The sequence below is a fragment of the Lissotriton helveticus genome, chromosome 11 (genome assembly GCF_964261635.1).
Source record: "Lissotriton helveticus chromosome 11, aLisHel1.1, whole genome shotgun sequence".
Lineage (NCBI taxonomy): Eukaryota > Metazoa > Chordata > Amphibia > Caudata > Salamandridae > Lissotriton > Lissotriton helveticus.
This window is the reverse complement of record NC_136072.1, coordinates 536,519,634-536,535,835: the sequence shown is the minus strand read 5'-3', so window position 1 is coordinate 536,535,835 and position 16,202 is coordinate 536,519,634. Positions and strand designations below refer to the sequence as shown.

Sequence of the window (16,202 nt, the reverse complement as noted above, 5' to 3'; positions counted from 1 at the left end):
AGACACACCTTTGACCAATTTCGATACCCATGTTCAGGCAAATATTCTTTGCCCGTCTACCAAACTGAAAATTAATGATGACCACTATTCTAACCAGATGCACATAATTAATGCCCTACATACCCATTTATTTTCAGTCTCTATAGGACCGTTCGTGTAATCGATACATACTAACCCTAACATTCATGGAATAATGTTGGATCTCAATAAATACAAAGTCGTATTATTTTCTGATTATGTACTGTGTTCTTTAACGGATTCTGACCAATTGTTGACAGCTCTTGAGAAAGAGTTTAGAGTTTGTATTAGGGTTTCACCAAATCTATGGCATTGAAATTCCAAGAGGCTCCCTCATATGTGATCAGTTAGAGGCCAGATAGGCTTGACTATCCTTATGATTGCAACATTCCCAGTCACTTCTAGATGTCAGATTCCAAGGTATTTATAGATGGGTTACACTGGAAAAATTCTCGTTTGGGAATTAGCCTGAACCAAAATGAATTTCTTACTTTGCCTATTATATGCTGGTGAGATCTACCACTACAATTCTCTTCAGCGGTTTGGAAAATATCCTGTCCAACCTACTGGCTCTTGCATGGAGGAATAAGGACCAGTGAGTGGCCTAGGCAATCCTCATTAAACACACCTGTAATTGCAGTGTAGCCTTTCATATTTTTGAAAGGTATGTTCTGCTGTCCGAATTAAGGTCCCTCTTGGATATGTCTAATTCTTTAGGTGAGAAACTATGGGTGCGGGTTGAGCGGGAATTTTCATAAGACACCATTATATATTTTACTTGGGCTCCGGTCTATAAGCAGAAAAGGGCTTTCTTTAAAGGGCACTTTTGCCATAACTCGAAGTCACAGGAAAGCAGTTGTGAGGAAGGGTGGAGTGACTACTTATTCATTCATAATAACACCTGTATTACACAACACCGATTTCTCCCAAGAAATGGAGATAATGGTTTCCAACAATAAATGGATGAATAAGAGGTTACTTACACTGGGAGGACAACCAATTCTTCCAAAGAAACTTTGGACTTAACAAGGGCATAAAAATATTGCACTGCACAACTGCTACGATGGGAGACTGGGAGGGAGGTGAGGAACAGCAGGGCTTGAGGGGACCTACTAAAGTGACACCAATCAACATTTCTATTTGCTTTTGAGAAGCAAATGTGTCAACCCTAAACACAGCTATATGGCCTGCTGAGAGAAAGAAGTAACATTATACATATCTGGAGTCCTAGACAAACACCTGGAAGATGAAATCCATTTCTTCAATATGCTCCCAGTAGAAGGAACATGTATACAACATCCTTGTGAGGTGCTAGTGGGTTTATAGGTATGTTTGAGTTATCAGATGAATGCTGAGAGGGCTGTGGTCATCTGGGGGTTGATTGTCGTCATCCATCATGTAGACACGATGAAATTCAATTTTATTCCACATGAAAAATGTTAACAGGGATAGAATTGAGACTTGATCTTTTGCAGAGGCTGTTGGGAGAAACAGGGGAACACAGCTATTATCCACTGACCTCACTGACTGGTAGTTTTGATGCATATACTACTGGCAGCAAACTTACTAACCCTGTAAACCTGGATGCTGTTGGCTACTCACTCTACTGAGGGAAATGTGGTGGATTTAGCTGTGGTCAATGTATGCAGTGGAAAAATACAAGGGAATCATATAGGGTAGAATTAGTAAGTTAGAAAAAACACTAACACCCTTATGAACTTGGATTGTCCTGCCACCAACACAGAGGACTGGGGTATATATCAGAATGTTGCCGAAATTGTGTAGAGGTTGTTAATGTTGTTCTTCCTCGGACGTTGATTCCATATTTTCATGTAAAGCCTAGCTGAATACAATGCTTTAAAATTTTGTCTAATGCTTGAAGGTTAAGGTTACAGTCCTGACACAGATTTAAGCTAGGAAATGCACAAATACGATACATACAGCAATATTCAAATTTTTCAATCCCTGCACGAAATAAAACCAATATAAAGTTATTAAAAATGTGTGCAGCAAAACAAATTATTTACATGGATAATTTCTCTGAAAAAGCAATGAAAGAGCACCACACTGCTTTCAGGGATCCTATTCATAGCCTTCAAAAAGAAACAAGGGGATAACCATCACTGCTGTACAGTGGCATTGTGGGGGATTGAGGGGAGTCTTAACCTCCTTGGCGTATGAGTTACTTACCTTTGGTAACGATGTATCTGGTGAGACGATTCTAGCCGTAGATTCCTTAACGAAGTATTATCCCCAGGCGTGAGACTGGATCCGGAAAACTTTTTTGCTGCAGCATCCCTGCGCCCCGGGAGGACAGCATCATGTGACTCCGCCCAGGCGTTGTCCGCGTACGTGATGCCAGCGAGGTCACATAAGTCCCACGCCGGCGCTCCTACGTCAGTTTTCTTCGAAGAACTTTTCCACGCCACAAGGCGGAGCCATCAAACAGAACTGTGAGAGTATAGGAACAGTGTGCGAAAGAGTAGAAAAATTGGAAAAAGGGATGGTGAAGAACAATACCATAAAGAGCAGTGCCAGGCAATGCAGTACCCAAAGGCAGGGAAAAGAATAAAGAACAGAGCCCAACGCTGAGCCGCAACTCTGCCAGTACAGAGATAGTCATGATAACATGTAGCAGGACTACAACCCCAACCAAAAACCATGAAGGGGAACCAGTCCGGGACAAAAAAGGTACAACAAAACTCCAAGACAGCCCCATCACAGAGTGTGACAACCCGCATAAGGAACAAAGGACAGAGGCACAGTCAAAAGACCCCAAACTAGAGGATAGCAGAGGGCCCAGAACCCTAGTTATAAAGGGGAGAGGGAGGGGGGCAGGGTGGAAGGTAGGCCCCAACCTGGAGCAACCAGAGCATAAGGGCACAGAAGTACCTATAAACCTATCGCCCAATCTGCCAAAAGGGGAGGAAAAGGAACAAATAAACAGGACGAACATCCTGTCAGAAAGAGGAAAAGAATGTACTCATAGAAGACACAGCCACCCAAAGGGCGGTGAGTGCAGAAGACCAAGCCAAAGGTCCTCGCAGAACGGGGAGGAAGGGCGGGCCGTGAAGGAATCTGCGGCTAGAATCGTCTCTACCAGACACATCGTTACCGAAGGTAAGTAACTCGTACATCTGATAGAGAATACTAGCCACAGATTCCTTAAAGTAGAATATATACCTTAGCCATACACAGAGGAGAGGACGGTCTGCAAGAGGACCCCACCCGCCTCGACATAACAGAGAGTCCCACAGGGGACGGTTCAAACAGACAGGGTGAAGAGCCCTGTCCCCCCCCAGGCAAGGCGAGCCCCTACACGTAGGAGACCACTGACCCCAGAGGGGAAGCGGGAAGACAAGAAAAGAGGTAGCCCGTCCTCACTCAGCAGAGGAAACAAGGGCAAGGTGAAAGGAGGTCAAGCACCCCACGCCCATACAAGGCAACAGAACCTCCACCCAAGGCCAAGACCATGAAGAGGAGCACCGAGGAAGAAGAGCAACCTAGAGACTCCAATGAGAAGAGGAAGAGCAAAGGCAAGCCCCCCCACCCGAACACACCCAGGGAAGAGGGCAGCCAAGCCTATCACAGCAAGAAGGCAATAGACCAGACTGCGCCACTAGCAATAAGCAGGCGGAAGCAGACAGGGGAGCCCGAGGTCCCCCAGGAAGAACCATCCAACGTTCCGCAGGGACAGACTGCGGCAGAAAGAGGGGCAAGGAACACAAGAACCACCTCATCCCCCAGGGAGGAGAGGTAGAACTGAATGCAGGGCCCACTGGAAGATGCGGACAAGGCAAGGATGACTGTCCCACTAAAGCGCCAAGAAGGCACAACCGTACAGAAAGACAGTTGGGTAGCACCGGCAAGCACAGCCAGACTCAGAGAACACCCCAGAATGGGGCACTGAGGGCAAGCCAGATGCCAGCCGAAGACAGAGCAGGAAGGGGAAGAAAGGTCCGGACACGCCCCAGGGAGGCGCCCGCACACACGGCCCAAAAAGAAGAAGAACCAGACAGAGCCATGACGCCAGGCCGCAGACAGCAGGCCAGACCAGGCGAACAACACAGCGACCCCAGAGAATGACACCCCGGGGTGCAACTGAAGCCATTCCAAGCCATCAGCAAGAGGATTGCACCTGCAACATACCGTAACGCCACGGAGAGCAGAGGCCCGAAGGTTACCACAGCTCCCCAGCGCATGACAGAGCTATATAACAGCTACCACTACCCCACATAGGGTATGTTACGTCCCAAGACATGGGAACCCATTAGGAAAAATGTCCGCAGCAGAGGACAACAGAAAAGACCTGCGGAAAAACCCGCAGATGGCTTGTCAAGCAGCCAAAGAGAAAAAACAGAAGGCCTAGTCTTAGGGCCAGCATGGTGTAGAAACCCAAAGCAAAAACACACAGTCTAGAAAGACCAATAGAACCACAGTCCCAACAAGGAGGACTCGAATGCACACAGATCACACAACTGGGGCGACCCGCCCCAACGGAAGAACACCTCTCAAAAACCAGATCAACTCACAGGTCACTGAGGGGGAGAAGGAGGAGGCCGAAGACCCGCCAAAAACCTCTGAATGGCCGAGTCCACAGGGACGTGGAACAAAAGAGCGACATCAAAAGGAAGGTCCACCAGCCGTTCCCGAACGTTCACCGGGAACACACTGTCCCGAAGCCAGGCATGGCGACGAAGTACCACAGAAGAAGCCATGGCACGACCAAGCACCTCCGAGATGTCCAGAGCGGAGCGAAGAATAAACACCGCCAGCTCCCGGCAATCCAACACATGGTGCCTCAAATCAACACAGGCACCCTCCTGAGAAGCGGCAAATATAAGAGACTCCACCGAGTCCCACCAGCAAGAAGTGGCCCTAACCAAAACACACTGCGTGTTAAGGGCCCGCAGAGCCGCACTAGTTTAGGCGAAAATATTGCGCCCCCAGGAGTCCAGCAGCGGGCCTCCCGTGAAGGGGGAGACAACAGCGGCGGCAGAGAGGGAAAGGCATTCTGCAAAAGAGGGCCTCTGGTAGAGGGATGGAGGGAAAGACATACTAAATCACGTGGCACCGGATGGTGACGGTGCAGAAGGTGTTGGGGCACCGGGTCCCCTGTGGCGGGACGGCCCCAAGTCCCCAATAGAGAAGAATGGAGTGGACCCTCGAAAGGAAGCAGCAGCTCCCTACCACCAGAGCCCTGATGGAGAACCTCCAGAAGATGATCCGCGGGGAAATGGGCAACTGGATCACCCATGCACAAAATTCCCACAGCCGTGGAAACAGCACGAGCAAAGGCCGCACCCGCCTCCCTAGGGCCCCGCAGTGAGGAAAGCAGCTCCTCAGTAGGCGACGGCTGCAAGCTAAGGCGGCCGTCCCCCAAGCCAACCGGAGGAAGGAAGGGCCAGGTCCGGAAAGGAGGAAGAGGGACTTAGGAGTGGGGGACCTGCGGCGCCTCCATTGAAGACCGCGGCCACGGTGACAGTGAGGAGCCGTCCTTAGACTACGTTGGGGAAAAAGCCACGACGCGCCGCCTCGTCTCCGGCGAGGATGACACCAGCAAGCGTCGGAACCTCTGGAGAAGAGGCATCTGAGGACGAGTCAATGACCCGACGTCGGCCTGGCGCCGTAGAGTCCGCAATCTGAGGTAGGACATTGTCGACCGACGGCAGGGGACACGCCGAAACGACCTCTGCCACAGCGCTCGGTGCAGGAGACCGGGGCTGGGTCGAAGCCGGGGCAGCAAGGGAACGGCACCGGAAAGGCGTCGACCCGACCTCCGACGAGGCAGCTGTCTGCGTGGGGGGGCGAGACGGACCTGGGCAGGGACGCGTGGTCCCCCGCCAAACTCGGCCCGTGACTGGACGAGAAGGGCCCTCCATCAGCCCATGTGGCGCCGCCAGGGCCAGCAGCCCCCGGCACCTAAGCGGTGTCACCTCAGCCTCGGACGAGGCCACCGCCTGCCCCGATGACCGAGTGGGACTCGGGGGTGAGACCCAAGTCCCGGCGACCTCCCGCGACACCACAGGGACTCCCGCTGGAGTTTGCGGCGAAGCAGAGGCGCCGTGGTTCGAAGGAGGGACCCCCGAAGGTCAGCACCCCAAAGCACCACATCCTCCGAACCTGGATCCGAACCAGTCGGCGCAGGGTCCGGAGCCGCAGGGGAGGGCCCCGCACACAGCAAGGGATCCGCTGACGTCCCAGGAGGGGAAGGAGAAGTAGAATCCAGCGAAGCCTGCAAAGCCGCCGCATATGTCTCCATCTGGGCTCTAGTTGCCCCCACACCGGGAAACGGCGGATAGGGGGACGACACGCGGGGCCGCACCACCCGCGGAGTGCACGCGCCCCCAACAGGCCGGGAACCAGCCCTCAGGGACAAACTGCGACACTTACCAACAGGCGAGCGATGTTCTTGCGGCCTAGGAGAAGGACGATGTCTAAGACGGAGGTTCCGAAAACCTTCCGCAGAAGCCAGGCGTGGTGACGCTGCCGACCTGGACATGCGAGCTGAGAGAAGTTTCATCCGGGGCTCCCGCCGGGACTTCGGTTTCATCTGCTGGCACGCCTCACAATCAGTGGAGACTTGGTGTTCCCTCAAACACCACATGCAGATAGGGTGAAGATCCGTCGCTGACATCTGGCACGCACAAGACGAGCACGTCATAAAGCCCCAAGGCATTCGCACACTGTTCCCACACACACACAATAAGTCAAAGGGAAGGGCCTAAACAGGCCCGGAGCACGATCCGGATCCGCGTTGCATGCGGAAAAGGAAAAAACTGACGTAGGCACGCCGGGGTAGGACTAATGTGACCTCGCTTACGTCACGTACGTGGACAACGCCTGGGCAGAGTCACGTGATGCCGTCCCACATGGATGCTGTGGCAAAAAGTTTGCCGGATCCAATCTCACTCCTGGGGATAATTCTATGTTAAGGAATCTGCGGCTAGTAGTCTCTATCAGATGTTGAGAATAACCCATTAGCGTCATCCGGAGTAACTCTGTAATGTGGAAGATATTTACAGGTCGCCCTCAGTAGTGAAAAAGAAAATGCTTGTGTTTTCAAAATAAGAAGCATTTTCTTTTCTAAAATCAAAGTCAGGAGGCAAGACAACAGCTTCCCTCTGGTTGAGAGTTTTATTTGGTGTTTTCTTGTAAGGCCACAGTGCATAGCGCGCCAATGACACAGCAAAAGAGAAGCGAAAGAAGGTTGTGCTAATGGTGTGATGTGCTTTTACCTTAGATCAGTGCCAGGGATTCGGATTGGAGGACTTACCATGAATCTGTATTCAGGGAGCACAAGGTCCACTGTACAACAAGGATGTAGATTTCTTCTTTTTAAGGAAAGAACTTTTGGGTGCGGTACAGTCCACCCAGGCATGCAGCCTATTCCCCACCCCTAAAGCCCCAACTATCTTTTCTGCCTGCATGGGCCTACACCCTACAGCATACCCATTGCAAGAGGGGAAATTTGGAATATTTTGGATGTAGTTTTGACATAGACGGGCAAGGCGGGGGTAATTCCAGGTTCCTTCCACTTGAACGCTAAATGGATTCACTGTTTGGGCTCAGAGTTGGCTGGGAAACAGGGAATCCTATTAAACCCAGACATTTTTGAAAATTCGACACCCAGGGAAGTCCAGGTGGTGTGCGCCACGTGGATCACACAAGGTTTATTGCTTACTTACAATGCCCTGCAATTCTGAAATCATGCATTTTCCTCACATTTCTGCGAAGACAACTCACAAAATCCTCACTGAACCACAATATTTCTACCATTCCCTATTCCCTGACTTCTCCAGATAAAACCTTCACCTAGCTAAATGTCTTAAACCCATAATTAATAGTCAAATTCTTTTTGGTAGTTCTTTTACACGTTTGTATTAACAGGTAAAAAAGAAGCCACATGTGTTTACAAAGGCATTCTTTTTTGCTTTTATTTCGGGAGTTTTTCCATTCCTTTGTTAAGCATGTTTCATGTGCGTGGAATAATTCAGTATTTACTATTATTATTATAGAGGATACGTTTATAGAAAAGTCCACTGATATAACAGAAAAGGATTTGTGACTGAGGCGTAGAGGTTGTATACTTACTAAAGTCTATGAGAAACCTTCCGTAGCCCTTGCGCTGATATTGAGGGAGGATCATAATACAGGAAACGTTGTACTTCTGCTGGCAATGCTTTTCCTAAGAGATATACAAATAAGTGTCATTAAGGCATATGTGGTTGTGTGAAGAGGCTCTGGCACTAGATTGTCATCCAACATGTACACAAACGTTGTGCCCATCAACCGATGTATAGAAATAATTGTCTTGTTCAGAATAACCATCCAGCAACTAGTAAGAGACAGGCTACAAAACATGGGTACGGACACAAACTATACCATTTAAACTGCAAAAACACACAAGCATTGGCATAGCCAATAGGTCTCGCTTTTGGGACCTTATAAGTATTTAGTTATGCAGCACAATATCATTGGTGCAAAAACAACTGCTGCATGGCTAAACACTTCTAAGGTCCCAAAGTCGAGACCTATTGGCTCTGCCAATGCTTGTTTTTTTTACGCCTTCAAACCATGATGCACAGCGGCCCTGCAGCAAAGCGAAATAGCTCTGCCATTTTGCTTTGTCAATAGAAAGAAAAATAACTCGCAAAGCAGATTGGTAAAGCTGTTTGGCTTTTCCATGTTGTACAACATAGCAAACAGCAGTGCAGCTGCTGTGCAGCATTGTTGAAAGTAGTAATAAAAAAGTTTTAAAAAACGTTGGCCATGTCTTTGCACTTTTGTTTTAACGTTCAGCCAAACTGCAAAGCAACTGCACTGCTGTACAACATGGCAAAAAATTGACAAAGCCAACAGTTCTTGCATAAGCGAGTCCTATTGACGTTGACAATGTTTGCCGTTTCTTCACATTACCAGATACAATCTGATTCATATGCACACACGCGAGAAAATGCAATCCACTTTCTAAAACCAGCTGTTATTTCTAAGACTAACAAGTGTTGTTCGAGCCTTTGAGCATTACGTGTTTGCACGTCCGTGTTAAGCAGACCACTCTATCCAAAACGAATGGGATTGTGACCATATCTCAATATTTCTTACACGGCGAGGCATGCCCCTGAACTATAGGTGTACAAAGCACAGCCTAGAAAGAGTCATAAAACAAGAAATTATATACGCAATAGACCAACGCACACCTGCAGTTTTCAAAATCTGGGATACGCTTCTCTAAATTATCGTCCTGAGAAAAGCAGATTACTAGCAAAATGATATTTTTGAGATTCTGTAAAGTGAGTGAAAGCAACAGTACGGAGCGCAACCGTAACTCGTTTCTAACTTCCCAGCTGAAAGCAATTTCAAACAAGGGAAACAGATGAACTGGTCTGGGACCAAATGGGTTAAAAAATGCAACCACAGACTAGGGGGAAGTTCTCAATCTATGACACTGCACAGATATGCGTACCCCCCCCCCCCCTCCCACAAAAAAATATACTTCAAAAGAAACCTTCCTAGATACCCAATATAGACTTTATGACCATTCCATATAAAGCAGTCAAATAAGAACGTGCTCTCTACAACTAAGGGAATAATTCCCAGTAAGAATTCTATGTCAGGATCGGAGGCTCCGAAAATGCCATATCTTGCTTCGCTTTATTCTTACATAAAAAACACAGCAGCCAGAAAAAAAAAATAACTTAATCTTTTCCAAATAACCAGGAAAAACGATTATTGGTGCCAAAGAATGAACATAAATCCACGTTATGCAACTTCAAGTCCCATCATGCCATAGAGGGTTGCCACATCCTTAGTCCTACAACAGTGTCCATGCCGTGTAGATAATCCCCTCCATCTTGTCTGACCCTTCGCTGCTTCGCAGCCAGTTAAGTGCCTCTCTTTGTTTCTCTTCATAGATTGTATTTTTGTACATGTTTGGGGAACCAGAACTGTTTTCTGCCTCTTCGGGGTATTGTTCTGTGTACCGTGATTGTGATTCTTTTTCCAACAGATTCCCTTTGGCCGCGCGAGCGTTCTCGCTCATTCCGCTGCCGTTTCCCAATTTTGACACGGCGTTTCGCCACTAGAGGGAGCTTGCGCGCCTCGCGGTCTCCTCAGTTGAGGAGCCGCGCTGCGAGACACAGTTGGACCGCGAGCCTTGTTCCCTTTGCCGCCACACCTTGACGCCCTACTGCAGAGCTTTCCAAACTGTGTGTCCCGACACAGTACTGTGTCGCCTGCAAAGGGTGGGTGTGTCGCTGGATAACACCGGTATTAATGGGCACTTGGCACATAACTGCTGCTAATTAAGACGCATTACTTTGAAAGAGTGTCAGCAAACACTGCCGCAGCAGCGCGGACTCCCTGATAATTTGCTCTATGGGGACCAGGAGATTCACAACAAAGCAGTAAATGGTCTTTTAAAGACGTGCGAAGTACTAGGGTGCGGCTGTGTGTGTGTCCAGGAAGCTATCTCTGCCCAGGCTGCCACACACGCGGGGTGAGGGGACAGAGGGTGACAAACGCAGAGAGAGGGAGATAGAGGGAGGGAGGAAGACAGAAGAAGAAAGACAGAGGGAGTGAGACAGAGAGAGAGGGAGACAGAGGTAAAGAGGAGGGAGCGAGGGAGGGAGAAAGAGGGACGGAGACAGTGGGAGAGAGAGCGAGAGACAGAGGGCGACAGAAAGAGAGGGAGACAGAGCGAGAGGGAGACAGAGGGAGGAAGACAGAGGGAAGGAGACAGAGAGAGAGGGAGACAGAGTGAGAGGGAGACAGAGTGAGAGGGAGACAGAGAGGGAGGGTGACAGAGAGGGAGAGAGGGAGGGAGACAGAGGGACAGAGACAGAGGGACAGAGACAGAGGGACAGAGACAGAGACAGAGGGACAGAGACAGAGGTGGGAGACAGAGGTGGGAGACAGAGGGAAAGAGAGGGAGGGAGACAGAAGGCGACAGGCAAAGGGAGACAGACAGAGGGAGGAGGGCGACAGAGGGAGGGAGACAGATAGAGGTAGACAGAGAGTGAGACAGAGGCAGACAAAGGGAGAGGGAGAGAGGGAGAGGGAGAGAGGGAGGGGGAGAGGGAGGGTGACAGAGGGAGGGAGACAGAGGAACGGAGACAGAGGGAGGGAGTTAGGGGGATGAAAACAGAGGGAGACCGAGAGAGGGAGACAGACAGAGGGAGGAGGGCAACAGGGAGCGAGACAGAGGGAGGTAGACAGAGGGATACAGAGAGAGGGAGTGATAGAGGGAGAGAAACAGTGAGTGAGAACCCCCCCAAACCCCCTTAGGTGGTTTGGGCTCGCTTGCTACGATCGCTCACTACACTGCCTTACTGTGTCCCAAAATGATGCATCTCCAAAAAGTGTGTCACCAACATGAAAAGTTTGGAAAGCTGTGCCCTACTGGGTAGTATTGGTCCATTACTTGTGAATTGTACGCCCCGCTGGGGGTCCGTCACGCGGCTCTGCCGCTCTAATCGCCTGCGGGCACGTTAGGCATGGTTAATTACTGATAGGTCTTACGGACGGTTTTCCTTTGAGTGCGTGCTGGGTGGCGAGACAAGTCCTGGTATATTTAGAGGGGCTGCATGCACAGGAGGTTGGTGCCCGCTCAATTAGCGCTTCTTGGAATCGCCTGCAGACCTCTGGCCTGCCCATACTTTGTTCTGTCATAGCAGACTGGTTATAATTGTAGGTTACCCACCTGTCCCTTAATGCCCGGATTTCCTTCTTTGTTAGTGTCTGTCATGGACCAGGGGGGGTATTATGAGGAGGAGGTTCAACAGTACCTACCTTTAGATGATTCTTTTTTCGACACTGTTTATGACTCCATTTACAGGTGTGTAAATGAGGTTGTGGGCCCTATGGAAGAGCGTCTTTCCGATCGCATCATTGCAGAGTGCGCCAAGCCTGCGCAGGGACAACTAGGGACCCCAGCCTCTACTGTTGCCCCATCGCCTGGGGAGAATCCCCCGGACCGATGAAGCCCTGCATGGAGGGGGGTCTGGAAGGGGCACGGGGGGTGGACAAAGACGCCTTTGAGCGACTGAAAATCGCTTTTTTGGTGAAGACAGTCACGCATGTTCCTGCTCCCCTTCCGGCCTCGGAGTCCGTGGCATCTCCTCCGTTGCCCCCGCCATCTCCTGATGGAGATACGCCGGCGGACACAGATGATGAAGACTGATCTGTGCGGTCTTGGCGCCTGTCCACCTCTTCGACCGTGTTGCCGCAGGACAGCACGGGCATGCTAGACCCAGATGAGATCATTCATCCGCGATCGGCAGCCTGGGGACAAGGTGGCCAAGTTCGTGGGGGCTCGCCTCCGCAAGCCCCTGAAAAAGGAGGCCAGTGGATGCCTGATAGAGAGCACACACCCCATGCTTGAGGGAAAAGTAGGACTGACTCCAAAACTAGACTCCAAGATGTCCACTTTCTTGGCCCAAGTACATGAAAGACCCCCGCAAGGGTATTGATCATTCCTGGCGCTCCTGTCAGGATAAGCTCCTTGACACGATAGGGCCCCTGACAAAGATCCTAGATATGTCGGAGGAGGCAAAAGCGACAGGCTCCACCATATCCCCTGACATTCTCTCGAACGGGGCACAACGGGCTGTCGTATTTTTGGGGAATGCCAATTGTGCCCTATCAACAGAGTGTCGGCTCTCCCTTTTAATTAAGCTCGACTTGAAATTGGGCGACTTGGCCTCTTCGGAGGCGGGAGCAGTGGAGCAAGGGGGCATCTTTGGCGACCCTTTCATCGAGGAGTTGGGGAAGTTTGTGGCAACCTTCACCTCTCTAGATAAGGCCCAGTCTAGCATTAAAAGGGTTTTTCAGTCACGTTTCTCCCAAAGGTCGAGTCGCTGTAGGGGCAGCTCGACCGGCCGAGGTGGTCAGCAAAACCCTGGCAAGGGGCAAGGCTCCGGGCAGGGGCAATATCATACCACCACGAACTACAACTTTTATCCTAAAAGAGGACAGCGGTTTCGAGGACACGGCGGCTTCAAGCACAATGCTGGCGGCAGCGGAAACACCGATAAGTGTTATACCTGCAGAACAGGTGTGTGTCGGGGGCTGCCTGGGGCGTTTTCAGGATGCGTGGGCTCAGATCACATCAGATGCTTGGGTTTTGAGAATGGTGCGGGGTTTCATCATCGAGTTTTACGATTTTCCCCACCAAACCAGTTACCCACGCCCCATTGCCTTTTCAGAAGCAGATGCACAGCTGGTCGACGACGATGTGGGCGCGTTGCTTCGCTAGGGGGCCATTTGTCGGACGGTTTTGCACCCCAAAGGTTTCCTCAGCAACATTTTTCAGGTATACAAAACTGATGGGGGGAAACGACCGGAGATAAACTTCAAGGAATTCGACGGGTGGCTCGAATATCAACACTTCAAGATGGAGGGGATCCATCTTCTCAGGGACATTCTCCTCCCGGGCGATTAGATGGTCCGACTGGACTTGAAGGATGCCTATTTGGTAATTCCCATTCACCCTCCACATCGTCGGTTCCTCCAGTTTTGATGGCAAGGCCAGGTGTACGAGTTTACGACCCTTCCATACGGTCTTTCATCAGCGCCTTGGTGCTTCACCAAGGTGCTTCATCCGGCAGTGGAACTCCTCAGGAGCCAGGATATTCAGATGATCGTCTATCTGGACAACATCTTGCTGATGGCGCAATGCCTAAAAAAGCTAATACGGCAACTACGGCAGACTGTCTCCCTTCTGCAGGGACTCGGGTGTGTCATCAACGGGGACAAGTCAGTTCTCTCCCCATCACAGAGTATAGTGTTTCTCGGGTTCATGGTGGATTCTGTTCGCTCCTCTTTGAGTCTCCCACCCCGGAAGGTGGCCAAAATACGACATATGCTGAGGCAGACCATCACAAAGACTCACACCTCGCTCCGGCAGATTGCCCGGGTAGTGGGCCTTCTCACCTCCTCTATCCAGGCAATCTTCCCCGGGCCCCTGCATTACGGGCGCTGCAGCGCTTAAAGGCGCACCCCCTCAGGAGAGGTTCCTCGTACGATCAATCGGTGCCCCTCTCGGTGAAAGTGAAGGAGCAGATGTCTTGGTAGCTCACTCACATGGAGGCGTGGAATGGCCGAGCGATTTTCGGATCGGTTCCGGACCTGGTCATCGAGTCAGACGCCAGCAGGATCGGATGGGGCGCCCGTTGCGGAGATTTCTCCACCGGAGGAGTCTGGTCATCAGAAGAATAGCAGTTACACATCAACTGCTTAGAAATTCTGGCAGGATCGTTCGCAGTACGATGCTGGACCAGAGACAGAGTAACCTCTTGCGTCCTAATAAAAATGGACAATGTCTCGGCAGTTTGCTATGTGAATCATCTGGGAGGCCCTCGCTCCCGGGCCCTAGCGAACTTGGCGAAGGAGTTTTGGGATTACTGTCAGAGTCATCATGTGTCCGTTTCGGCGGAGTACCTGCCGGGCCAAGCCAACCAAGTGGCAGACTGGTACTCCAGACATCTGAGGGATTCCAGTCTGTGGAAGTTGCACACGCAAGTCTTCCAGTGGTTGCACGTTCTTTGGAGCCCGTTCACCGTGGATCTGTTCGCCTCGCGGCTGGACCACCGGCTCCTGCATTTTTTCAGTTGGAGGCCGGACCCTCTAGCGGAGGCAACGGATGCTTTCCTTCACGACTGGAATCCGGGGACGGGTTATGCGTTTCCCCCATTCCCCATGGTGGTGCGGATAGAAGCCCAGATCCAGCAATAGGGGGCGAAGGTGGCTGTAGTGACCCCGTTTTGGCGGTCCCAAGTGTGATTTCCAGTTCTTCTGGAACTTTCCTGGGATTTTCGAATCCTACTCCACCCGTTTCCTCACCTCCTCCTGAATCCAAACGGAGAATGTTACCATCTCGTCACTGAGGGGTCTCTCTGCCTCATGGCATGGAGGCGTTCAGGCGTCGCTGGTCGCTCCCAGGCCTTTCGGGATCGGCGGAAATGCTCCTCTCAAAAGCCTGGGCAGACAGTACCTCAAAGCGCTACCGATCAGCCTGGTCTAAATGGATGCGTTGGTGTCTTCGAATGGATTTGGATCCCATGGTCGCAGGTGTCGTACCAGTTTTGAATTTTTTAGCAGAGCTGGCAACTGAGGGCCTAGCATACCGGTCTATTAATACAATACGATCCGTGATTTCAGCAGCCCACTGTCCCATTGAGGGCACCCCGATTGGGGAGCACCCTTTCGTTTGCAGGCTCTTTGGGGGTATTCGTCTGTCGTTAGCTCCGGAGCCGTGTTATTCGGTGCTGTGGGACGTCAATCTAGTGCTAAATCTCTTCCTGTCTTGGCAACCCAATAAATACCGGTCATTGAAGGAAATTTCTGCCACGCTAGCAATGTTACTTTGCCTTGTCTCCTGCAGCAGAGTGTCGGATGTTCGGGCACTGGACATTTCTGCCAGGGTTTTTTCAACGGAAGGGGTTACGTTTACTATAGGTCGTCGTACTAAGTCATCGTCAAGAACGATCTCTTACCCAGCTTTTACTGACATGCCAAAACTGTGTGTGGTGAATTGCTTAAAGGTATACAGGGATATGACACTTGAATTTCACCCTCCGGGCGAGCAGCAACTGCTAATTGCTTTAAGGAAACCCCACAAAGCGGTATCCTCCCCCACCATAGCCAGGTGGGTGCAGTGGACCATGCAGGAAGCAGGGATTGATACGGAACAGTTCGGAGCTCATTAAGCCAGGGATGAGACGGCTTCCAAAGCTTTTACCCTGGGGCTTGTTTAGAGGATCTCATGCGTGCGGCAGATTGGTCATCGGATTCCACTTTTAAGCAGTTTTATTTCAAACCGGTAGTGGATGTGGCTCAGTTAGTGGTAAGTAAGCTTTGAACTAGCATAATCGGAGCCTCCGGTCCTGACATAGAATCGAAATTTGCCTAGCACAGTAACGATAAGTTTCAATTCTATTAAGGAAATGGAGGCGAAGATTATCCCTCCTGTTGCACGTCAGTGCGAACCCTCCTGTAACTGTGTAAGTAATTAGATTTTGTACACTGTTTTCTTGGTAGATTAAGCAATGTAAATGCGGTATTGCCTATCATAAGTGATGGTTTGTGTTTCAGATTCCTTACTTTACCATGTGGTATCACCCTTCTCTTTATCTTTCAGGGAATGACGGTTCAAAACAGGACCAGTAACTTTGGCGTGACTCGCG

The 16,202-nt window shown here is 50.5% G+C and overlaps 1 protein-coding gene across 2 annotated transcripts in view; it reads right to left on the bottom strand.

Annotated features, from left to right (window-relative positions):
* Nucleotides 1-16,202, bottom strand: part of KAT6A (lysine acetyltransferase 6A) — a 1,535,407-nt gene that overhangs the window by 402,215 nt on the left and 1,116,990 nt on the right. For both annotated transcript variants that reach the window (XM_078666232.1, XM_078666233.1), the window contains one exon: nucleotides 8,113-8,206. In XM_078666232.1, the coding sequence (XP_078522358.1) occupies nucleotides 8,113-8,206 (94 nt within the window). The remainder of the gene's footprint in view (nucleotides 1-8,112; nucleotides 8,207-16,202) is intronic.